At 40.2% G+C, this 27,009-nt stretch overlaps 1 protein-coding gene across 2 annotated transcripts in view; it reads left to right on the top strand.

Moving 5' to 3' along the window:
* Positions 1-19,579: 19,579 nt before the first annotated feature.
* SPPL2A (signal peptide peptidase like 2A) overlaps positions 19,580-27,009 on the top strand; it is a 51,664-nt gene continuing 44,234 nt past the window's right edge. For both annotated transcript variants that reach the window (XM_042988875.1, XM_042988876.1), the window contains exon 1: positions 19,580-19,802. In XM_042988875.1, the coding sequence (XP_042844809.1) occupies positions 19,737-19,802 (66 nt within the window). In that variant the 5' untranslated portion in view covers positions 19,580-19,736. The remainder of the gene's footprint in view (positions 19,803-27,009) is intronic.

Below are 27,009 nucleotides of genomic sequence, written 5' to 3' on the forward strand. Positions count from 1 at the left end.
CCCAGGCCACTACCACCCCAGCTAAATTCAGATGCATTTTCCTCTGGGTTCCATAGTACCTCTCTATTATAATACTTATCATCTTCCACTATGGGTTTTTTTTTAGCATCCATGTCTATATCTCCCACTAATTTGAGGTCACTGGAAGTCAGCGGCATTGACTAATTTTGTTTGCAGTTCTAGACCTACCACCTAGAACACTGTTTGGCAATAGTAGCACTCCACTAATATGTGTTAAATAAATTCCTCTTGATGTGCCCAGCACACTCAATCCTCAATAAACTCTTTATTGATCAGGTGAGTAGAGCAATAAACCAATCAACTAATGAACCAATTATTATTTCTTGCCATTTCCCATAAACAAATTAACTTTTTAAAAGAGAAACTATTTTAACCTACTTCCTATAGAACTGATTCCTGCTGCAGCCTCTGCCTCCTTCTCTTGTGGCAGAGTGGCTACCTATTCATCATTATTTGTGTTCTCTTCACAGCATACTTCTGGAAAACGTTTATCAGTCCGCTTGCATCTAGGATGAGCTTCGTGACTAGTTCTCACCAATGGAAAGTAGGCAGAAATGATGGACCTACCTCCAGGCCTAGCCCATAAAATACTGGACTTAGCTTCTCCCTCACTCTTTCAGTCCCTTCAATTGGATGCAGAGGAATCAATGGAGGATTTCAAGGCCTGAGAAGATACTAGAGCCACAAGATAGGAAATGCTTGGAGCCTGAATCGCCTGAATGACTGTATAAACATCCACCGACCTGATTCCAAACAATTCATGTTGGACTGTGACACGAATAAGAAATTACTGTGTTCAGCCATTGAATTTGGATTCTTAATCACACTCAAAGCCTTATATTCACCCATCCAAGGGCTGGGATAAAAAACACTTACACAGCTTGGCCCACCCAAATGGTAAGGGCCTAAAGCAGCAGGTACTCTTGTAGTGCTGACAACGGGGCTTCTCTGTTTCCCACCATTTCCTCCGTGACACAGACCTAACCTGGGACTTGGCTAGTGCTGTCCATGAGGGAACTAAGGAGTTGCAGTTCCTTATGCACATGAGGCTCCCTGTTCTAGTTCTAGTGATGGGTGCTGCTACCTAGCCTGAGTTCCGGTGCTTTTTGTAAAGCTTAGTCCTGCTTTTAGAGTTTTTAGTTTTATATTCCAGAAATAGACCTTGCTTTGCTTTTGCTGGGTCCTGCATCAGAGCTATAAACCCTCCTCCAGAGGCCATTCCACACTGATTAACCATGGTAAGCAGGAAAAGCCAGTTTTCTGCCTGTTTGGGATCTCGTGTCTTATCTACCTTCTTTACACCCTGCCTTCCCCAGTCATGCTGGGAAACCGTATTGTACCCTGGTGCCCTAGTTGGCAGACCAAGTATTTAGTTCAACTATGTCCATTTTTCCTGTGTTTCACTGAGGCCCCTTTGAGCTTTGGGGTGTCAGAGCCTTTACTTTCAGTTGGGCCCATGCCTACCTTTCACCCCCTGATATGGCTGGGTCTGGAGCCAGGTGTCCTCTTGACCTTTCTCTCCAGCCTACAGTAAGGAGTAGGGCCTCACAGAGAAGTTCTGAGACAGCGCAGTTCAGAGGTCATCAAGGTATTTTGCTTTTCTATTGACATTTAAAATTTTAGTGATGCTTTTTGTGACAAACGTGTTTTAATTGTAGAGTATCACAAATACATTAATGGTTTGTATTCATGCCTTGTATTTCTAGAAGATATAAATACACTGCATTTTAGTGCATGCTTGGCATGTACACATTATTTTATTGTTCTAAATCAAGCCTACCAGGACCTCAGCTTACCATTTGATGACTCAACATGCAAGCTTACAAAGTCCCCACCAGTTGTCCTACTGCACGTATACAAGCTTTTAAACTGTCTTCCTTCTTTAATCTCTTTTGTCTTTCACTCCTTCCTAATATGCTTTGCTTTCCTTAGCCAGCCTGAATCTTTACTGTCCAGCCAAACAGACCTAGTCATTTCTAAACAATGACTTCTATTATTGAGCTTAAGGAAGTTAAAAAATAAATCAAACCTGCTGCTTGTAGGTACAAATTGTCAATTGTCAGTTGTCAGGAAAGTAGCTGCTAGAATAGTCTGTCCTACACTCCTGGCAACAACAGTGACAATAAAAGCCTCACCCCACAGATGTCCTGGAAACACCCAGTTTCCATCCTGGAAGGGCAGAGCATTGCATTTGCAATCACACTTTACTACCTACACTAAGGATGTTTGCAGACTCCAGTAAAGATAGCTAACATTGAGTGCTAAGTATATGCCAGACATTGATTATCACTCCTATTTTATGGATAAGGAAACTGAGGTTTCGATGCTTTAGGTAACGTGGACAATGTCACAGTGTGTCAATCAGGATGAATTCAGCTGCAAGAAATACACATTTGTGAGGAATGGCTTATATCAGTGCTTCTCAAAATTTAATATGCATAAGAATTATCTGGGATCGGGGCGCCTGGGTGGCTCAATCGGTTGAGCGTCCGACTTGGGCTCAGGTCATGATCTCACTGTCTGTGAGTTCGAGCCCCGCGTTGGGCTCTGCGCTGACAGCTCGGAGCCTGGAGCCTGCTTCAGGTTCTGTGTCTCCCTCTCTCTCTGCCCCTCCCCTGCTCATGCTCTGTCTCTGTAAAAAATAAATAAACATTAAAAAAAATTTTTTAAGAATTATCTGGGATCTTGTTAAACTAATAACTCTAATTCAGTAGTTTGGGGGTGGAGGTGTTTCTTAATTTTTAATAAGCAATGAAGTGATGCCAATGCTGGTCTGCAGACCACATTTGAGTAGCAAGTGTTTATCCGCAAGCACATTTACCGTTTACTTAACGAGAGGTTTGGAAGTAGGCAGTTCCAGGATTGATTCAGCAGCTCTATGGTATCCTTCAGAACACAAATTCCTTCCATCCTTCCGATGTGCCATCATAAATGAGCTGATTTTTTCATCTTAAGCCATTTTGTCATGGTCACAGGGTGTCCAACGCCGCACCAAGTGTCACATCTGCATGTGGCTACAAACACAATTAATTCCCTGAGACTGGACATGCCGCCAGCTTCAAAAATGCGGCAAGGAAGACATGGGAATGGGTGAGAGTGGAAGCGGGGAAATTGCAGTAAAAAATCGGATAGATAGGCATTATGCAGTGTCTGCTAAGAAATGGTATAACCAGGATGCAAACTCATCTGTGTCCTAAAGCTATACTACCTTTCATCTGTTTAATTAAGTATAGCTGAAGTGACTTGGAGTCATCTCAGAAGGCAAGCGTAGAATGTGATTGTTCTAAAACATGCTCAATTCTGATGACTTGTACCAGCCAGCCTGAAGAACAAATGTGGTATTGAAAAAAAGGGAGCAGATCTGTTCGGAGCATAGAGGTGAAGAACCAAATAAGCATTGCCTAGTTACAAAGATGCTGCTCAGCAGACAACTATTCTTCTATGGGGCAGAGATTTTCAGCTAGATTAGATGCACACATTAAAATATCCCTTAAAAATGATCTATCTTGACTCCATGCTCACCAGAAAACTTTCTGATTTATCATTTGATCTGCCACGTAATCAGAAGAGGGGGTGGTTCCCTGGTGAATCTACACAAGTTACTATTTCTCTGGGAAACAATAACTCACTGGAAATTATTTTGCTCACTGGAAATAAGTATTTGGACAGAGAGAAGAACTCAGAGACACAGCCATGTACAAATGGAAACTTATTATGCAATGAAAGTGGAACCACAAATCACTATATGTTTAGGTGATGTTGGGAAAACTGGCTCTCCCATTTGGAAGAAAATTTTTAAACAAAATTTCAAAAAGACAATGAGTATCAGTTTATATCAATTAGACTCGTCTCTCAGGAAAATGGAAAAGGGTGTTCACTGGAGCATTGTTTATGCTGCTGGGGAGTTGGAGGTAATGTGGGTTGCCATTACTGACAAAGTGAATAGGTTGGAGGCAATGGATTATACACACCATATAAGAATAAGAACAGATCTTCAAAACATAGTACTTAATGACAAAAGACAGAATGCAATACTATTGATGTGAACTAAAAATACAAGCACATAAAATAATACACAAGTTGCTAACGCATTCAAGTAAAAAAGATACACATAAAATATATTAAAGTACCTATGAGGATAGGGGAATGGGAGTAGAGTATGATGATCAAAAGGAATGGATGGATGGATGGATGGATTGATGGATGGGTGGATGGATATATAAAGAGGGATCAATAATGATAATATGCCAGTCACTGAAGAATGGCATTAACTCAACTTTCTGCACCTAAGATCCCAACAAAAAAATCAGCATATGCAGGCAAGTACATATACAGGCATATATTTATCTATACAGTATACATATATAGACACAAATTTTTAAAAGCTAAAAATGAATACATGGAGATTTCGTTTGTTCATTTGTTTTCTTGTGACTTCCTGTAGATGTCCTGACAAAAGAAAGTCCCAGGGCCTACGAAGTCGAGTCAGAGCCCAGGCCTGAAGACAGATCCAAGCCAGCTTTCCTGACTAATCCACCTTCCTGGTCCACAACCATCGTGTCTCTTTCGAACTACAACCATAAATCTAAGAGGTTTTAATTAGTAAACTAGAATATCATCTTTCCGTCTAGTTAGAATGTATTCTTCATTCCCTTCAGATTATACATGTTCATTTTTATTTTTACTCAGTTACTATTTCTGTGTCTAAGTTCTTCAGCTAATGGAAAGAGGCAGCCTGTTAATATCTTCTCATTCGTACTAATATATTGTTTTCATATTGTCACGGCTATTACTGCTATAGATAATTTTATAGATAATGTTCTTGGGTATTTTTGGTGCGAAGGTAGATATGCTTTTTTTGTGTTTAAGAAATAACTCCTGATATTTAAGAGATATCAGGAAGGCAAAAACATTTAAGGCAAAGACGCTATAAATAGAAAACTAGCTCACTGAATTGTAAACTAGCATTTGGAATGGAAAAAAAAAAATGAGCGTGTCCTTAAGTGGAAGAGAATGTTTGCACAGGAGGCTGACTGTTGTTTTAAATTAACCTTGATGCTAGGATTTAACCCTTTGCTCCAGAGGACATTAAATAGGTTAATTTCTAACCAATTGGAACCAAAGGGTTACAGGGGCAAAATTATGAAAATTCTTTCGTCATGCTTGAGTTTAGAAATTCTGTGATCTGAGTGCTAAACAAAATGTCAAGACAAATTCCTTTTGCCCTGGCTTTTTATAAAAGTAAGTTGTAAGATGTATACCAATATATTTAAGGGAAACAGCTGCACAAGCAAAGAGAACTATTAAAATATCTCCTTGACGTAAAAATCCAAATGAATATACATATACTTTCATAATAACCAATAGAGAATTTAGAACAGCTAAAAATGTAAGTGCTTGCATGGTGTGCTTCTTATAGCCCCAGTCTCTCTCTAAAGTAATATTATGACTTTGTAGCTTTATGCTATCTTCTTAAAATGCCATTTATATGCATGCAGGCATAGCCCACTGCTACTTATTGGTGTTCCAGTTTGCCTTTAGGCTAGTCTAGCTGGGAATGAACTCCAGGCTCTTATCTCAGATAAGATGTAGAGCCCAAAGGCAGGATCATAACATTCTAATTGCATGCCCTTTGGACAAAAATCTGTGACCAAAGTCACTGTAGCTCTAGAAATAAAAAGTGGAATCAACCCGATCAAAATGCCAATGTGAGGAAATAATGCAATAAAGCATTAGAGGAAGTATGTTCCCCTACACAAACATAAAGACCATAAAGGGAAATATTTGAAATCAGGACTATTAAATTGATAGTGGAAAGATGTGCACCTTTAGGATTTTATTCAAGAACCAAGATTTATTACATTATTTAACCAACTGCTGAAAAAAAAATAATATGCCGGGTACTATCATTTGTCTTGCAGTACTTTCCAATTTGAGAATGAAATTTGAAAAAGGAGGGAAAGGCATAGAAATTATTAGGGGAAGCTAACTCTAGGAAGTAAGTTTGAGAAGGTTCTGCCTTGCGGCTATTCTCCAGGCTTTAGGCAGAGAAAGAGCCACAAATAAGGTGACTGTTTAATTCATCATCCAGATGTTTTGAGAGTGAAAGGGAACACTGTTAGTAAATACGCAAGAGCAATAGGTGGAAACCAAGAATGTCCCAGGCAAACTGGATATATGTATACTCTAACTGTAAACATGATGTTGCCTCAGAGGCACTAGAAAGATGCTTAGCCAATATCTGAATTTCCATAATTAGAGCTTTATTCCTTTGACTTATACCAACAAGGGGATTGTCTCAGTTTCCATAAAATTATTTCTGGGAAAAATAATCACTAAGTCATTTATATTTTAACATAAATAAACTGTTCAGATTCTTCCCAGAGGGCAAGTTTGGAGGGAGAGAAACGCCAGTCTGTAGAACTCTGCACTAAATTTGGCTGAGCGAAGAGGGAAAGAATACTAGATGAAGGGAGCTGGAGAGGCGTAAGGATGCCCCTGGCCAAAAAGACCCAGACTCCATCTGGAGAAATACCTAAGGAAACACAGGTGCCAAGTTTCCTCAGCTCAAGAGATCTATGCTCAGCCAAGCTCAGGGTACACATGTTCCCCCAAAGATCCCATCACTAGCAGGATGTAAAGAATGCTCATGAAGCATCCTGCTCTAAGTAACCCAGCTTAGAAACTCACAGTATAAGCCAGTTTTATAATGTTCAGAGATGGCTTTCCCTTCACCACACAGAACCAGTGAGAGAAAAGTCCCAAGTCAGACCACGTTTTGATGGCCCCTTACTCCACACAGAGTGGGAGCATTGGGGAAGGATTGGGTGAAGAACCCTGAGTTAACCCTACAAAGCATCCTTTCTCACAGAAAAGAGTAAGGGATTGTTTTGCATTTCTCGACTATGAGCAATTTCTATCTCAGATTTAATCACTATTTGTTGTGAATCCTTAGTACTGAAAACAACCACAAAATAAATAAATAAATAAAGTCTCCAGGCTGTAATTTGGTCCATTTTTGACCAGTCATTTGCATCAACCCCATCCTTGCTTTTCACAACAACAGGTTATACAAGCAAGGTAATAGCCAGTGACCATTCACTTTTTATGAATATATAAATGAACTGAAGGGCGTCTCTGGAGAAGATTGCAGGTTTTACGTAAAGCTACTTTCAGACATAAGGTCCTGAAATAGAAACTTACAATCTGAACAGAAGTCAAATGGCTCCAGAATGCCTGTACCAAGGTGTTCTTGCCAAAAGTTCTGCTAAGGCAAATGCACCATCCACAAAAAGGCTACGAATCAGAGCCCAGCCTATACTAACTCCGTCAAGATTTGCTGCTTAGAGCAGCCCTATCCAGTAGAACCTTCTGCAATGATGGGAATGTCCTATATCTGTGCTGCCCAACATGGTAGCTATTGGTCACATGTGGGTATTGAACACTTGAAATATAGCCATTACAACTGAAGAACTGAATTTTTAATTTTATTTTCATAATTTAAATTAATTTTATTCAAATTTAATTTTTAAAACTTTTTTTTTACTGTTTATTTATTTTTGAGAGAGAGAGAAAGACAGAGTGTGAGCAGAGGAGAGGTAGGGAGAGAAGGAGACACAGAATCTGAAGCAGGCTCCAGGCTCTCAGAGGTCAGCACAGAGCCCAACGTGGGACTTGAACTCATGAACCACGAGATCATGACCTGAGCCAAAGTCGGATGCTTAACCAACTGAGCCACCCAGGTGCCCCTAAAACATTTTTTTATTTGAGTGGTTGATACACAATGTTACATTAGTTTCAGGTGTACAACATAGTGATTTGACTATGCTTACCACAAGTGTAGCTATCATCTGTCCCCATACAATACTATTACAATATTTTGGACTGTATTTTGGACTTCTGTAGTTGGCTGTGCCTTTTATTCCCGTGTCTTATTCATTCTATAACTGTAAGCCTGTATGTCCCACTCTCCTTCACCCATTTTGCCCATCTCTGTACCACTCTCTCTTCTGGCAACCATCAGTTTATTCTCTGTATTTACAGTACTGATTTTGCTTTTGTATGTTTCTTTTTTTTAATTCCACATATGAGTGAAATCATGTGGTAGCTGGCTTTCCCAATCTGACCTATTTCACTTAGTATAGTACCCTCTAGGTCTATCCATGTTGTGACAAATGGCACAATTTCATCCTTTTTATGGCTGTGTAATACTCCATCATATATATATACCACATCTTTCTTATTAATGGACTTCCTCTTGATGAACTCAGGCTGCTTCCATATCTTGCCTGTTGTAAATAATGCTGCAATAAACATAGGGGTGCATGTATCTTTTTGAATTGATGTTTTCACTTTCTTTAGGTAAATACCCAGTACTGGAATCATTGGATCATAGGATATTTCTATTTATAATTGTTTAAGGACTCTTAATTCTATTTTCCACAGTGGCTGCACCAATTTACATTCTCACCAACAATACACAAGGATTCCTTTTTCTCCACATCCTTGCCAACACTTGTTTCTTGTGTTGTTGATGTTAGCCACTCTGACAGCTGTAAGATCTCATTGTGGTTTTGATTTTCATTTCCCTGATGTGAAACTTAATTAATGTAAGCTCAAATAGTTACCCGTGGCTAGTGCTACCAACTCAAGTCTAGAAGTTAAACCAGTGTAAAGAAAGCAATTGGGAAGTTACCTTTAACTTCAGCAAAGAATCTAGCAAGGTAATATTTGATGCCTTTATATTTTTAACTGTGTAAAAAACTGCAATTTGGCTCTATTAAGTTCTCTCAATTCTTCACAGAGTCCTTCTAGGTCTTTTCATGATCTGGTCTGCCACCCCTCCCCACCTTCACCCATTACCTTGAGGATCTCCGCTCCCACTTCTCTACCCCTCCCTCACTTGGCTCCAGCTCTAGTGGCCCCCTTGCAGCATTCCTGACCCAGGGCCTTTGCACTTACCATTTTCTCTGCCCAGACCATTCTTCTCTTAGCTACCTGCATGGGTTACTCCCTCCTCTCTTTCAAATTAATGTTCAAAAATATTATGTTCTCAGTGAGACCTTTCCTGACCACTTTATTAAGAATTGCAATGCTCACCCCAGACACGCATCCTCCTTTCCTTCCCCAATTTTGCCTCTTGAGTGTTTATCCTCTTCTAATATACTTCTAACATAATTCACTTACTTTTTATGTCTATCTTCCCCGTTAGAATGTGAGTTCCATGAAGGAAAGGATTTTCATTTGTTTGGTTCACTTCTGTAGTTGGTGGTGTGCTCATAAATTTTTAACAACCACCTCTCTGGAGGATAAGGGATGCCCTGATTTGTAGCATTCGCCAAAATTTGTGGTATAAATATTCCTATCGTGACAAATTTAAAGCTATCAACAAGAAGTTACCAAACATGGAGTTGGGAAGAGATATGTACAATCAGCTCTCATTTCAACACAGCTCCAGCACACCACCAACTTTACAAGTCCCAGATCCTAAGACACTTCAAAATTCCCAAACAGCATTTCCCACGCTTTGCTCTTGATAACAATCACCTGGGGCTCTTAAAACTTAACCAGGCTAAAGCCTAGATAATCCCCTCCTCTGGGGATTCTGATTAAGAGGATCTGGGATGGCAATGGAGAATTTATATTTTTAAACTAATACCCTAAGTGCTTCTTATCATCAACTTAGCCCAGTCCACATCCATCTTCCAACTCAGGTTAGTCCCTCCAGACCTAAAGAGCAGCCTTGGGCCAGAGGAGATGGAGAAACCAGCCTATTATCTAAACAAAGGTAGACAGACTCAGGTGGGAAAACTCCTGAGACCCTTCAGCACACCTGCTTGTCCCTCTTTTCCCAGAGGACATGGAGATGGGGACACACTGCAGACATGTGGAACCTCGCTTAACAATGGTCCTATTTCTCTAATGCAACAAATATAAAATACCACTGAAACAGCAAGATGTGTAGAAGGCTACGTTTCAACAATGATGTTTGAAAAGAAACATTTTCCTTTTGAAAATGTTCACATTCAATTTCTGTATTTATTAAAACTGAGGAGAAATTATATAATAACCAGATCGTGTTCTGTGTCTACAAAAATTCACTAGGTCTTACAATGATGAATGTCTATCACTGGATTATTTATTAATTTGTAAAAAGATAAATATCTTCAACCAAACCTGGGTTCACACTGGGGATCGTATACATAGTAAGACACAGCCTCTGCCCACAGTCTCCTGGGGACACATGCAAGTAAATGGGAAATGCAGAAGGATAGTAGTTTAGGGGAAGGGGGATGGTTTCTGAAAGAAGTGCCATCCGAACTGAGGCCCAGAGGAGTGGTTATTACCCAGAAAAAGGCATAGGTGGTGGCAAACAGGTTCCAGAATGCTCAAAGACCAGGAGTGACTAGAACTTTCAGTGATATCAGGCAAAGGATAAGACTTGAGACTCAGGGAATGAGTTCAGGCCATGTTTTTTACTGTTTAAAACAATGCTTTACTGGCCAGCATTACCTTCATTCCAAAACCAGACAAAGACCCCACTAAAAAGAACAATATCCCTGATGAACATGGATGCAAAAATTCTCAACAAGATACTAGCAAATCAAATACAAGAGTACATTAAATGAATGATTCACCATGATCAAGTGGAATTTATTCCTGGACTAGAGGGGTGGTTCAATATTCACAAATCAATCAATGTGATATATCACATTAATAAAAGAAAGGATAAGAACCATATGAACCTCTCAATAGATGCAGAAAAAACATTTGACAAAATATAGAAGCTATTCTTGATAAAGACCTTCAACTAAGTAGGTACAGATGGAACATACCAAATCATAATAAAGGTCATATACGAAAGGCCCACAGCTAACATCATCTTCAATGGGGAACAACTAAGAGCTTTTTTCCTATGGTCAGGAATAAGACAGAGATATCCACTCACACCATTTCTATTTAACATAGTACTGGAATCCTAGCCTCAGCAATCAAACAATAAAAAGAAATAAAAGGCATCCAAATCGGCAAGGAAGAAGTCAAATTTTCACTATTTGCAGATGACATGATACTCTATATAGAAAACCCGAAGGACTCCAACAAAATATTGCCAGAATCAATGCATGAATTCAGCAAGGTCGCAGGATATAAAATCAACATATAGAAATCTGTTGCATTTCTATACACCGATAATGAAGGAGCAGAAAAAGAAATGAGGGAATCAATCCTGATTGCACCAAAACCATAAGATAGTTAGGAATAAACCTAACCAGAGAGGTAAAAGATCTCTACTCTGAAAACTAAAGAAATTGAAGATGACACAAAGAAATGGAGATCTATTGCTCATGGATTGGAAAAACATTGTTAAAATGTCTATACTTGCACTGCAGTCTACACATTCAGTGCAATCCCTAACAAAATACCAACAGCATTTTTCACAGAGCTAGAACAAACAATCCTAAAATTTATATGGAGCCACAAAAGACCCTGAATAACCAAAGCAATCCTGAAAAAGAAAAGCAAAACTGGAGGCATCATGATTCCAGACTTCAAGCTGTATTACAAAGCTGTAGTTATCAAGACAGTATGGTACTGGCACAAAAACAGACACATAGATCAATGGAACAGAATAGAAAACCCAGAAATGGACCCACAACTCATCTGTGACAAAGCAGGAAAGAATATCCAATGGAAAAAAGACAGTCTCTTCAACAAATGGTGTTGGGAAAACTGGACGATGACATGCAGAAGAATGAAACTTGACCGCTTTCTTACACCATACATGAAAATAAATCCAAAATGGATTAAAGACCTAAATGTGAGACAGAAAACCATCAAAATCCTAGAGGTGACAACAAGCAGCAACCTCTTTGACCTTGGCAGTAGCAACTTCTTACTAGATACATCGCTGGAGGCAAGGGAAACAAAAGCAAACATGAACTATTGGGACTTCACCAAGATAAAAAGATTCTGCACAGCAAGGAAACAATCAACAAAATTGTTGGGAATGGGAGATACTACCAAATGACATATCTGATAAAGGGCTAGTATCCAAAATCCAAAATTTATAAAGAACTTATCAATTCAACACCCTAAAAAACAAATAATCCATGAACAAATGGGCAGGAGACATGAATAGACATTTTTCCAAAGAAGACATCCAGATGGCTAACAGACACATGAAAAGATGCTCAACATCACTCATCGTCAGGGAAATACAAATCAAAACCATGATGAGATACTACCTCGCACCTGTCAGAATGGCTAAAATTAACAACAGGAAAAAACAGATGTTGGCAAGGATGCAGATAAAGGAGAACTCTTGTGTACTCTTGTTGGGAATAAAAAGTGGTACAGCCATTGTGGAAAACAACAATCCCACTTCTTGGTATACCTGAAGGAAATGAAATCACTCCCATGTTCAGTGCAGCCCTATTCACAATAGCCAAGACATGGAAACAACGTAAGTACCTGTCAATAAATGAATGGATAAAGAAAATGCGTAAGTATATACACATATATATGATGGAACATTTTTCAGCCATAATAAAGAAGAAAATCTTGCCATGGAGAACATGGATAAAACTTGAAGACATTCATGCTAAGTGAAAAAAGTCAGAGAAAGACAAATACTGTATGAATTCAGTTAAACGTGTAATCTAAAAAAGCTGACCTCACAGAAACAGTAGAATGGTGGTTGCCAGGGGCTGGGAAATGGAGGAAATGGGGAGATGAGGGTCAAAGGGTACAACTTCTTTTTATAAAATGAATACGTTTGGGGGATCTAATGTACAGCATGGTGACCATAGTTAACAATACTGTATTTTATACGTGAAAGTTGATCAGAGAGTAAATCTTAAATGATCTCATCACACACACACACACACACACACACACAAAATAACTATAACCTTATCATTGTAATCATTTCACAATATATATGTATTTTGAGTCATCACATTGCACACCTTAAATTTACACAATGTTATATGTCAATTATATCTCAATAACGCTGAGGGAAAAAAGAAATCAGAATGCGGTTACTCTTGGGAGCAAATGGTCGCTGGAAAGAAACCCAAGAGGGACTTTTGAGGAGCGAGTAATGCTCAGTTTCTGATCATGTTGTGGATACACAGGTGTGTGGAGTTTGTGAATGCTCATCAAGGCGTATACTTACAATATGTGCACTCTGCGGCCTGTATATTATACTTAAATAAAAACTTAAGTTGAAGAATATATAGTGCTCTTTTATCTGTAAATTGTAAAATACTTTTCTCACTCTTCTCTCTTTCCTGTGCTCTTCTCTTTCATTATTGAATTTTTAACTCATGGCCTTAAGTCTGTATCTCGTGACAGTGGGTCACCAGCCTCTTTTAAATTGATGTTCCCATGTCAGCTGATATGAGTGGCTGGAAATGACCAGCTGTAGTTGCTGACTGGGTCCCACACTAATGCCTAGACTGGCCTGGCAATATCACATGGTCCTATCATTGCGATCTCCGGCATGTACACCTGACACAGAATACCAGGTGTAGGTTAATGAAAAACATGGAAAAGAAGGGGAAAGCTTAATACTGTCAAGGCTTGTTAACAAGAAAATATAATTATATACTTTATATTTTCAGCAGAAAACTCAAGAGGGTTAGCCTGCACATCGTTATAAATGTAACATTCCTGCCAAATCAGATTCATAAAATAATGATTTAAGATGTTAATCTATTTTTATGAATTGTTGTCATAATTGAACTGGAGAAAGCAAAGCACTGGTTTATGACTACAAATTTTCCTTATTCATCTAGCACATAATAGCTCAATCTAGTTTCCTGAATTACACTCTTTGTCAAAAATCCCAAGTCTGTTTTCCCCTGAGTAGCTAATAGTTCATAGATTCATAGAAAAATAGAGCCAGAAAAGTCATGTGGAAAGTACTCTGTCGTATAATGAATGGTGCCTTAGAATCTTACAAATATCTTTGCACATCAAAAAGATCTGACCGTATTTACTTGCCATAGGTGAAAGTTTATTAATTTGGAAACTCCTATAAATATAACGACTTGGTTTTAGAAGCCCAGAATAGTCTCAACATGCCAATAGATAACATTGTACTGCCCAAGCAAGAAAACCGTCAATTAATTCATCTGAAGCCAGAAAGGGATTTTAGCAGTATGTGATTTCAATCTGTTCTGCCTGGGAAGCTTGGAAACGGGCTAGGCTTTGCCATTCCCAGCAACATCTAAAATCAACTACTGCTCCCCGAAGTCACACTGATTCATAGGAGAGACAGCACCTCTTGTTATGCCTCAACACCAGGGACAATATAACTGTGGCTTATAATACATTTTCTTTTAGAAACTTTATTATAAAACACTTGTTCAAGGAATTCACATATATACAGTCTATCTATAATGTTATCTTATGTACCAAGTTATCTTTATTCATTTTTAGTGCAAAATATAACCCAGAAGGAAAAAAAATCTATATATATGTATATATATATATGTATATGTATATATATGTATATATGTATCTATATATATGTATATATATACATATATATATATATTGGGGTTTAATAATCTTATGACCCAAAAGAATCATGTCAATATTGAATCTGCAACTTAAATTTCTTTCTCCTATAACCAGTGAGGAGAACTTCAGGTTTTCTAGGCAAATTAAAATAACTGATTTTTTTAAATTTTTTTAAACATTTATTTATTATTGAGAGACAGAGAGACAGAGCATGAGCAGGGGAGGGGCCGAGAGACAGGGAAACACAGAATCCAAAGCAGGCTCCAGGCTCTGAGCTGTCAGCACAGAGCCCAATGCGGGGCTTGAATTCACGGAGTGTGAGATCATGACCTGAGCCGAGGTCAGACGCTTAACCGATGGAGCCACCCAGGCTCCCCAAAGAACTGATTTTTTTTAATTAGATCCAAAGACTAGTTTTTGTTTAAGCCTTAGAAGACACTTCCAATGTAACTTAGTTGAACCTAAAAATATTCAAAACCACAACACAGATTTCTTAATTACCAAGAAAAGTTCTTAATTAAACAAATGTTTACTGAGCACCTATATGATACAAATGGGAATCCGATTTACAGATTCTGGGTGCTTCCTACTCCACTATCTTTCCAGAATCCTATCTGGATTGGGTTTAAATCCCAATCTGCTCCATATCTTGTGGGATATTTCATATGAATAACTTGACCTCTATACTTCCTTGTCTACATAATGAAAGTAATAAATTGCCTCAAATTAATTACATTATATAATGTATGCAAAAAAAAAAAAACCTCAGGTGTAAATGTGAGCTTTCAAATAATAATAGTTTATAAGACATTATTATTAAACTTTGCAATGAGAAAGAATGAAATATGGTCCTTTGTAGCAACATGGATGGAACTGGAGAGTGTTATGCTAAGTGAAACAAGCCATACAGAGAAAGACAGATACCATATGTTTTCACTCTTAATGTGGATCCTGAGCAACTTAACAGAAACCCATGGGGGAGGGGAAGGGAAAAAAAAAAAAAGGAGGTTAGAGTGGGAGAGAGCCAAAGCATAAAAGACTCTTAAAAACTGAGAACAAACTGAGGGTTGATGGGCGGGGGGGGTAAGAGGGAGAGGAGGGTGGGTGATGGGTATTGAGGAGGGCACCTTTTGGGATGAGCACTGGGTGTTGTATGGAAACCAATTAGACAATAAACTTCATATATTGAAAAAAATAAACTTTGCATGGTGTTGCATTCAAGAAGTTTCCTTGTTGAGAGTTTACAGAGATTTCCTAAGAGAAGTGACCAGAGCTTGAAATTTTGTTCTACCACCTTGGGTCACATGCTGCTCCATAGCTGTGGGCTTTATGAAATTCTTTCTCCTAATATTTCCATCTACTGAATACTCTTCTGCCCTAAGAAGCCAAGTTAATATTTAAATTCACCTCTCATGTAGGAAGTGGCAACTATGTTTGACTGATTGACATAAGTCCAATGGGGAGAAATTCTGTCAATAACAGTAATAAATATATGTGAACAGGTGAACAGAATATCTAGTGATGAAACTATAGCTGATGGCTCACCTATCTACTCCCAGTTCCCTCTTTTAAACTAGGAAGAATTCAAGTGACATATTCTCCTCAAGGAGAAATGCCTCATAAACAGGTATTAGAGAAGGAAAGCATGTAACCAAAGCCAGGTAGTTTCTACAGAAAAGGAATACCAGGAAACTCTAAGCAGCTTTTTAATCTGTGGACAAAATAATTACTGAGACCGAGGCGGTAATCATTACTCCCACTGAAAGAGTGATAACCCTACAATCAATTCAAAATGATTTAAAGACTTGGGCCACCTGGGTAGCTCAAGAATTGAGTGTTCAACTCTTGATTTCGGCTCAGGTCATGATCCCAGGGTCACAGGATTGAGTCCCATGTTGGGCTCCGTGCTGAGCATGGAGCCTGCTTAAGATTTTCTCTTTCTCTTTCTCTCTCTCTCTCTCTCTCTCTCTCTCTCTCTCTCTCTCTCTCTCTCTCTCCCCTCTCTCCCTCTCCCCTACTCACTCCCTCTCTCTGTCAAATAAGTAAAATGAAAGATTTTTAAGAAAGGCTTAAACATAAGATCCTAAACTATAAAACTCTTAGAGGAAAACATAAGTTCCAACAACCTACAACATTCTATCTGTTATCATTGGAAAAAAATTCCATTAACTAAGTATATTTAGAAATCAAAATGATCTGTAATCTAATGATACTTGTTTTCTGTAATTGGATTTTTATACATAGTTTTATTTATGGAAGAAAAATAATGACTGAAACTTACCCTGGTACTCTTTAAACATTTTTTAAAAATATTTATTTATTTTGGGGAGACAGAGAGACAGAGTGCAAGCAGGGGAGGGGCAGAGAGAGAGGGAGACACAGAATCTGAAGCAGGCTCGAGGCTCTGCACTGTCAGCACAGAGTCCAATGTGGGGCTTAAACTCATGAACCGTGAGATCATGACCTGGGCTGAAGTTGGATGCCTAACCTACTGAGCCACCCAGGCACCCCTATCTTGGTACTCTTTATCATACATAAGACTTGCAGGGAGATTCATGTGTTACAGAAGTATATGCCAAATAACTTTTAACAGCCTTTCCAGTAGTCATCACACAAGAATCTTTTAATCTTCCATTAACTCTCCCAGTTTTCTTCACTTTATCCCGCATAGGGACTTTGACCCAGAAGACACCATTCTGGCAGAAGAATTATGATTTGTCATAAGTGCTGATACTTTGGGCAACAGCAATAACATAGCTTCTATTTTTCTTTTCTTTCTTCTTCTCTCCCTTTCCTCCTTCTGCTTAAAAAAATTTTTTTTCAGAGTTAATTTTACTCACACTACAAATCATGTAATTTTTACAACGATCATGTGAGGCAGGCAGTACAGGTATTACTGTCCACATTTCTCAGCTGAGAAAACTAAAGCAGGCAAAGAGAGACTGCACAAAGAACTAGCCTATAACACAGTTTCTTTGGCTGCAAGCACAAAATATTCTCCAATTGAAAAGGAAAAGTGGGCATAAACATAGACAGGAAAACCAGAGATCTTTAGACAGCCTCAGGAGCCATGCTGGAGATTCACTAGGCAAAGTGCCACTATGGGCAGGAGGGAATATTTAGAGATGAAGTCATCTAGTCCATCATAGCCATTTTACTAAAGAGGAAACTCACTTGCCCTCAGCAGCTAGAAAGTGTAAAAAGAGTTAAGGATTGACGGGCAGGAGACCTGTATTCTGGCCTCATTGTGCTACTAAGCTTAGACCAACCTACCTAGCCATCAACCTACAGACATTTGACATCGATGTTCCACAAGTATTTCAAAACATGTCCAAACTATTTATCTCCCCTCCACCCCCACCGAACTCCCATGGCAATCATCTCAATAAATGGCCCAGGACAGGATCCTAGTAATCTTCCCTCTCCTTCATCTTCCATGTCGTCTCAGTTACCAAATTCTGCTACAAATCTTTCTGATCCACCTCCTTCTCCCCATTTCCAGGCCCTCACTATCCCTGGCCTGGGTTAGGTTACACAGCTGTCCAGCAGGTTTCCTGGATCCTACTCTTGCCCTGTTTCAATCCAACTGCCACTCTGCCTGCCATCACAGAGAGCTTTCTACACCAGAAGTTGTCACTGCTCTAATTATTATTAATCTGTTTTCCAACAACTGGATGAAGCCTAAAGTCCCAAGCAGGACGTCCCAATCTGTTTGTGATTTGGCCTCTGCCCCCTTCTCTCACTTCATCTTTCACCACTCATAACTTCAGCCAAGCCCAAGTTTTGCAGTTCCTCCAATGTCACCTTTGGCTTTGACACTAATGGTTCACTCTTCCTGGAAGTCTCCCCCTTTCCCTGCCCATTGCCTGGCTAAAATTAACTCACCCTTCTAGACTCAGCTTAGGTTGGAACTTTTCCTGGCATCCCTTTTATGTGTTCCTTTGATACTCCCAAGGCATCTTGTGCAGACAAAAGAGTCACTATTCACCCTGAACTATGTTTGCTCACACATCTGTGTCCCTTGCTAAACTCAGCAGTGGAATGGCAGGGACAGCATCCTATTCAGTGCTCAGTATTAACTATTCATCCAACAAATATTTGAGGACCTACTTTATACCTGATATTATAGGTACAAGGGATATGGCAGTTAACAAAGCAAAGACACTCCTTGTTAGTAAGTGGGAGGTGACATCATAAATGGACACATAAATAAGAATATGAGTGAAAAGTGCTTTGCAGACAATTAAAGTAAGCCATGTGGTATAAAAGTGACCGGATGGCTACATTAGATGGGGTATGTCAGGAAGTTTCCTCTGGGGAAGTGACATTTAAACTGATAACTGAACGCCAGCAAACCGGTATTGAGAAGAGTACGAAAGATGAAAGAAAAAGTGGCCCATGCGGATGTAAAGCAAGCGTGGGAAAGTAGTGAAGATGGAGTCAGAGAAGACAGGAACCATATTATGTACACTTTGTAGGACAGAATAGAGTTTCGATGTTGTTCCAAGCGTGATGGGGAGTGACATGATCTGATTTACATCTAGGACTGCTATGTTTACACTGCCCAGCGTGTAAACAGACCAGTTTGGAGGAGAGAAAGGTCGGTGGCCTGGATACGGAGGTCAAAGCGGTTTTGGAGACAGTGGACGGACTGGGGATGTAAGTGTGAGTGACAGGGACCTGCAGGTAAGCAGATGCCTTAAGGCTCAGCGCACGTAGATTTTTGGCCCTGGCAGCCGCGTCGGTACTGGGGTATAGAGCAGGCGCACGGCGACTCCTACGAGGAAGAGGGTATCGAAAAAGTTGCTTCGGTGTCCCCCTCCACACCCCCCCGCCCCTTCCCCGGACTCTGGAGAGAGTTCAGGTCAGGCAGCTGGAAAGAGACACGCCCAGACCCACAGTAGGCTGCCTGCCATCACCGGGACGGCAGAGCGCGGAGACCGCCCGACTGGCGGCGCGCGCGGACCCGAACTCCACGTGCCCCGCGCGGGGGTTTCCGCGTCCTCTGGGCGGGGCCGGAAGAGGAAGTCGGCGCTGCAATAGCGGCCCCAGCAGCAGCGGCGGCCCCTGCCCAGCCAGCCCCGCCGCCCGCGCCCGTCCGTGCCGGCCCCAGAGGCAGCGCCGTGGCGGGACCCGGAGACTGTACCAGCCGAGAAGCGCCGCGCCGCCGGGCGCCCAGCAGTCCGATGGGGCCGCAGCGGCCGCTGCCCCTGGCCGCGACCGCCCTGCTCTGGGGCTTCCTGCTCCCGCTGGTAAGGGGGACGGCCGGGCGCTCGGGCCTCCCCGGGGCGGGGCCGGGTCTCCCTGCCCCTTCTCCTCCCCACCCCCGGGCCGCTACCCGGCGTCTCCAGTGCGTGCGCCCTAGCGGCCTGCCCCCCTTCCCATTTCTCTCTTTCCTTCCAGCCGCCCCTTCTTCAGCCTCGTTTCTCCTGCCTTCCTACCCCACCCCCATTCCCGTCCTTCGAAATCTTCGAAATACCCACCCCAAGAAAGCTCTCTGTGGAACCCCTCCTGCTACTTTGACCTTCGGGGTTGTCTGTAGTTTTTCTCTGTTCCGGGCATTTTAAATTGACCTCTTGAGTTTTATCGTGTAGCCCGTCTTACAGCATCTTGCTCTTTTTTACCCTCTGGAAGAAGAAAAACATTATACCCCGGGGTGTTCAGCGGTTCAAAGACTGCACTTTAGTTTAATTGCTCGAATACAGATGATTTTTTTTTTTTTTTTTTTTTTTTTTTTTTTTTTTTTTTTTTTTTTTTTTTTTGGTCTTCCTCCTCTTGTAGTTCCTGCTACGCCTCATTTGATTCCTGGGTGGGTGGACGGGGTGTTTGGTGTTTGGTGTTTCAGTTTTTATATTTCTTGGAAATTTGACTTAGGGATTTTCAGGTTGGAAACTTCTGGGAGCTTTATCGACACAGAATTGGTATAGTGTGTGCCTGTCTAGTTCTTTCCATTAGAATATGTAACTTCTCTGATACAGTGTATTTTGCATCCTCTGCTGTTTAAAGAATTACTATTAGTGAATATATTTAATACAAAAGTATCTTTAACATTTATTAAAAAACCAAAATCAGAACGTAAAATAGTTAAGTGCCTTTGGTGTATTCATAACTTTGCTAGGCAACATGAGGAACATGGAAGATAATGTATCTAAAAATTGTCTTTGTGAGGTGGAGGGGAAGTGTAATATAAAAAGAACAATAAAGTGGCGGTGTTAGTCTGAAGCTTTGAGGTGTAGTTTGCCATGTATGGTATGTCTAAAAGATAACAATTCAGGTAGTATGTAAATACACATAAAACTATAACCTAGATATACAACTTGTCTGCGTGTTTTTGCACTCTTGCAAATTTTCATTTGAGCCACTTCAGCTAATTTTAGGAATATACCTTATATATCACATTCCCACTAATCTTTTGTCAACACTATAATTAATTTAATAATATATCAATTGCTTATAACTCACATTGAAGTTCTTATCAAAAGCCCCTGAGCCCTCTCACTAAAAGATGACAGCAGAATTTTTGTGTAATTTCAAGGGCTTAACAAATCTAAAGGTCGTCCCTATTCTAAATTGTAGCTAGCCTACAATTTTTTCAGGGCTGTTGTGGGACGCGGCAACTGTCTTTTCCTCCGCAGATATTTAATGTGCATCTATTATATGCCAGGCTCTGTGCCAGTGACTGCGAATATACTGACAAAATCTTTTTTTTTTCATTTTAGAATGTTTATGTAAGATAATTAGAGCTTAAAGAATTTTTACAAGGCTATATTAGGAAACTTAAAAAAAATGTAAGTAATGTTGCAGTGAAAATTTATCATAAACCAGGACTTGGTATATTTCTTTTCTTCCAGGATTTTGTATCTATGTGGGGAGGACAAGGGAAAGAATTATAGGAGGAAGAAGCAGAGGATAAAGATATGCTAGATATTCAGGCAATAATTTGTAGGAATAAAAATAATTTGGACTTCCATAATCTAATCATCATAATCTCCTCTCCCTGCTCACCCCCAAACAGCAAAATGAGCAAAAAGGCATCCTTTGTTGTATTATTTTGTACATCTATTTTTATTTCCTGTTTCTAGTTTTTTTTTTAAATGTTTTTATTTATTTTTGAGACAGAGAGAGGCAGAGCATGAGCAGGGGAGGGGCAGAGAGAGGGGGAGACACAGAATCCGAAGCAGGCTCTAGGCTCTGATCTGTCAGCACAGAGCCCGATGCGGGGCTTGAACTCAGGGAGTGTGAGATCATGACCTGAGCTGAAGTCAGACACTCAACCCACTGAGCCACCCAGGCGCCCCTCCTGTTTCTATTTATTTATTTTTATTGTATTTTTACAGCAGGATCAGTCCTTGAAACATGGAGAGAAGCACTCATAACCGCAGAAACAAAACTGATCCTTCACCAAAGATAGTTTTTTTTTTTAATGTAATTAATTTATTTATTATTTTACATCCAAGTTAGTTAGCATATAGTGCAATAATTTCAGGAGTAGATTTCAGTGATTCGTCCCCTATGTATAACACCCAGTGCTCATCCCAACAAGTGTCTTCCTTAATGTCCCTTACCCTTTGGGTCCCTACCCCTACCCCTCCAACAACCCTCAGTTTGTTCTTTGTATTTAAGAGTCTATTATGTTTGTCCCCCTCCTTGTTTTTATATTATTTTTGCTTCCCTTCCTTTATGTTCATCTGTTTTGTATCTTAAATTCCTCATATGTGTGAAGTCATATGATATTTGTCTTTCTCTGACTAATTTCACCTAGCATGATACCCTCTAGTTTCATCCACATAGTTGCAAGCGGCAAGATTTCATTCTTTTTGATTGCTGAGTAATACTCCAGTGTGTGTGTGTGTCTATGTATGTATGTATATCTGTCAATGGACATTTGGGCTCTCCATGCTTTGGCTATTGTCAATAGCATTGCTATAAAAATTGGGATGCATGTGCCCCCTGTGTGGCCGAGGTCAAAAAGGTTTTTGCCTGCTTTCTCCTCTAGGACTTTGATGGCTTCCTGGCTTACCTCTAGGTCTTTCATCCATTTTGAGTTTATTTTTGTGTATGGTGTAAGAAAATGGTCCAGGTTCATTTTTCTGCATGTTGCTGTCCAATTTTCCCAACACCATTTGCTGAAGAGACTGTCTTTATTCCATTGGATATTCGTTCTGCTTTGTCAAAGATTAGTTGGCCATACATTTGTGGGTCCATTTCTGGGTTCTCTAGTCTGTTCCGTTGATCTGTGTGTCTGTTTCTGTGCCAGTACCATGCTGTCTTGATGATTACAGCTTTGTAATCATCTTGAAGTAGGGACTGTGATGCCTCCAGCTTTGGTTTTCTTTTTTGGATGGCTTCGGCTATTCGGGATGTTTTGCTGGTACCATACAAATTTTAGGATCATTTGTTCTAGCTCTGTAAAGAATGCTGGTGTTACTTTGATAGAGATTGCTTTGAATATATAGATTGCTTTGGGTAGTATCGACATTTTAACAATATTTGTTCTTCCAATCCAGGAGCATGGAATATTTTTCCATTTTTTTGTGTGTCTTCTTCAATTTCATTCATAAGCTTTCTGTAGTTTTCAGTGTTGAGATTTTTCATCTCTTTGGTTAGGTTTATTCCTAGGTATTTTATGGTTTTTGGTGCTGTTGTAAATGGGATTGATTCTCCTGATTTCTCTTTCTGTTGCTTCATTATTGGGGGATAGGAATGCAACCGATTTCTGTGCATTGATTTTATAGCCTGCGACTTTCTGAATTCATGGATCAGTTCTAGCAGTTTTTTGGTGAAATCTTTCAGGTTTTCCAAATAGAGTATTATGTCATCTGTGAAGAGTGAAAGTTTTGACTTCCTCCTTGTCGATTTGGATGCCTTTTATTCCTTTGTGTTGTCTGACTGCTGAGGCTAGGACTTCAGACACTATGTTGAGTAACAGTGGTGAGAGTGGACATCCCTGTCTTGTTCCTGACCTTAGGGGGAAAGCTCTCAGTTTTTCCTCATTGAGGATGATGTTAGCGGTGGGTCTTTCATATTTGGCTTTTATGATCTCGAGGTATGATCCTTCTTCCCCTACTTTCTTGAGTGTTTTTATCAAGAAAGGATGCTCTATTTTGTCAAATGCTTTCTCTGCATCTGTTGAGAGGATCATGTGGTTTTTGTCCTTTTATTGGTGTGATATATCACATTGATTGTTTTCTGGATGTTAAACCAGCCCTGCATCCTTGGTATAAATCCCACTTGGTCGTGGTGAATAATTCTTTTAATATATTGTTGGATCCGGTTGGCTAGTATCTCCTTGAGGATTTTTGCATCCATTGGTGAGATCTTTTTGATATGTAAAGCCTTTTTCAGTGGATTTGTTTTCTTCTTGACCCTTTCTTCCTTTAATTTCCTGAAACAATCTCTTTCCTTTTCTGAGGAACTCAAATCTGGTATACTTTTCCACAGCAGGAGCACTCTCTCTCCTTTCTGCTTACTTACTGGATACCTAGTTCCTTTCCTCCAACACTGTCTGAAGTCTTACAGATTTTTTTTCTTCTGACCATTTTCTCCCTGAAGCCCTAGTTTATTACTCTTCCTTAATCTTACAGCTCTAGGTGGCCTCTCTGAGTTCATTTGAATTAGTGATGCCAGTTTAATTATTTCATTTCTCTTTTCTGGGCTCTTGCAGCTGGCACTGCTACCAACTTTCCCTTTAGTTATGTAAGAACAGGGCCACTATCCTCATCCACAAGCAGCACAAAATAGCAGCACATAATCTCCAGAATCCACTGCCGCATCCTTGTAGAAAACACAGAGGATTTAGTATTGGAAAGGCCTTTCGCCATCATGTAGCCTACCCTCCTCATCTTGTCCTCTTTACATCTTTGTGACCTCACTGTGTATGTGAAACTCAGACTTCAGTACATCTGATGTTTTGGTGATTTCTAAACCCTTAAACCTGTTAAGTCTAGAAATGAAGAGTGTGTGGTAGATAGTTAGTTCTCTCTTGGCCTTGCCATGATTCTGTTTCGCAGTCATGCTTCCCCAGCCCAAGCCCCATCCCTAGCCACAACTATTAGGCCTTTTTTTCACAGTGTTTGGACTCAGTCACAGAGTTATGTTTCAAAGAAAATCAGAAAAGTTTAGCCTGGATATGTTTTCTAAAATTGCTTCAGAGTTCTCTGAAGAATCCTGAATCCTTTCCATGTTTTTACAAAAGTTCTGTTCATTTTTTCATTACTTCAAAGAATTTGAAGTATTACATAGCTACATCTTGAACCTATTACAGTGAAGTGATAATCAGGATCCCCAGCAGAGAAATCTCTTGCTGAAATCTGCATTCCTTTGGTATACTACACCAAGTCAAAGAATCTTCTTTAATTCTTTCTTTTCTGCCCTCTTCTCTCATGCTCCTGAGGAAAGGAAGTATGTTCTGCTACCCAAGTTATCAGAGACATGCTGAGCTGTTATGTTGTAGACTGAATTGTATCCCTTCTCCACCACTCCCAAAACATATGTTGAAGCCCTGACCCCCCCGTGTGATGGTATTTGGAAATGGGCCTCTGGGAGATAAGTAGGTTTAGATGAAGTCAGAGGGTAGATCCCTTGTGAAGGATTGGTGCCTTGTAAGTAAAAGACAACCGAGAGCTTGTTCTCTCTCTCCCCTAATACTCACCCCCCAACACACACACACACCATGTGATGACACAGCAAAAAAGTGTCTGTCTACAAGCCAAAAAGAAAGCTCTTACCAGAAAGCACCTTTACCTTGGACTTCTAGTATCTAGAACTGTGAGAAAAATAAATTTCTGTTCAAGGTACCAACTCTGGTATTTTGTTATAGCAGCCCAAGCTAAGACAGATTTGGGTACCAGGAGTGGGGTACTTCACTAATACCTAAACCTGTGTCAGCAGCTTTGTAACAGGGTAGAGGCTAGAAGAGGTTTGAGATGCTTGCCAGAAATAGGACAATTTGGTAGAGTCTCAAAAATGAGGAATGTGGTGTTAGAAACTGGAGGAAATGCAATCCTTGTTATAAAATGGCAAAGGACTTTGAACTGTGTTGTGGTGTTTTGTAGAAGGAAGAATTGTGAGCAGTGCAGTTAGATATTTAGCTGAGGAGATTTCTAATCAAAGTGTTAATGGAGCAGTGTGATTCCTCCTGACTGCTTATAGTAAAATGCAAATGGAGAGAGAAGAATTAAAGAAGGAATTGTTAAGGAAAAAATAACTAGAATTTGAAGATTTGGAAAATTTCTCAGCCCATCCATATTGCAAAAAATGAAGCTTGTTCTGCAAAGAATACTGTGTGGCTAGAAAACCATCTGATAAAGAGTTTCAGGATTTTTGAGCAAACATGCTGCCAGTTTGAACTAAATACAGACTTTGGACAAAATGAAGAAAGGCTGTTGGACTTCTTGGATTTGACAAAATGGGATGATGGAGCTCTGTGGTTGTGAACGTGGATTGTTCTTCAAGAAGGAGAAATGACCCCAAAGGCAATTCAGATACCATCAGGCCACTGCCTCAGTCTCAACAGCCCTTATGGCTTATTTTGGAAGCCTTGAGGACCAGACTCCACAGGGCCATGGAGGTGATGCTGCCACCCCAGTGGGCCTGTAAGGTGGGACATTGAGCCAGAAAGGATTATTCGTGAGCCTTAAAACCTAATGGAATTTGTCTTGCTAGGTTTTGGACTTGCTTCAGTCTTGTCACTACTTTCTTCCTTCTGATTTCTCCCTTTTGGAATGCTAATGTCTACATTATGTTTTAGAAGCATATAACTTGGGGCGCCTGGGTGGCTCAGTCAGTTGAGCGACTGACTTCGGCTCAGGTCATGATCTCACGGTTTGTGAGTTCGAGCCCCACGTCAGGCTCTGTGCTGACAGCTCAGAGTCTGGAGCCTGCTTCAGATTCTGTGTGTGCCTCTCTCTCTTTGCCCCTCCCCAACTCATGCTCTCTCTCTGTCTCAGAAATAAGTAAACATTAAAAAAAGAAAAAAAAAAGAAGCATATAACTTGTCTGGTTCCATAGCTGGAGAGGAATGTTGCCTTAGAATGAACTGTATCTTAATTTTCACCCATATTTGACTTAAATGATATTAGATGAAACTTCGGACTATAGAGTTGATGCTGGACTGAGTTAAGACTTTGGGGGCTGTTGGGATGAAATGAGTATTTTTTTGCCTGTAAGAAGGAAATGAATTTGGGGGCCCTGAGGCAAAATGCTGTGGACTGGATTTTGTGCCCCAGATTCTTATGTTGAAGCCCTGACCCCCCAGTGTGATGGTATTTGGAGATGGGGCCTTTGGGGGATAATTAAGTTTAGATGCGGTATCAGCGTGGGGCCCTTATGATGGGATTGTTGCCTTGCTCTCTTTCCCAGCCATGTAAAGACACAGTGAGAAGGCAGCCATCTACAAGCTAGGAAATGAGCCCTTACCAGAAATCAGCTATGCTGGCACCTTGATCTTGAACTTCTAGG

This window comes from Panthera tigris, chromosome B3 (assembly GCF_018350195.1).
Source record: "Panthera tigris isolate Pti1 chromosome B3, P.tigris_Pti1_mat1.1, whole genome shotgun sequence".
Taxonomy (NCBI): domain Eukaryota; kingdom Metazoa; phylum Chordata; class Mammalia; order Carnivora; family Felidae; genus Panthera; species Panthera tigris.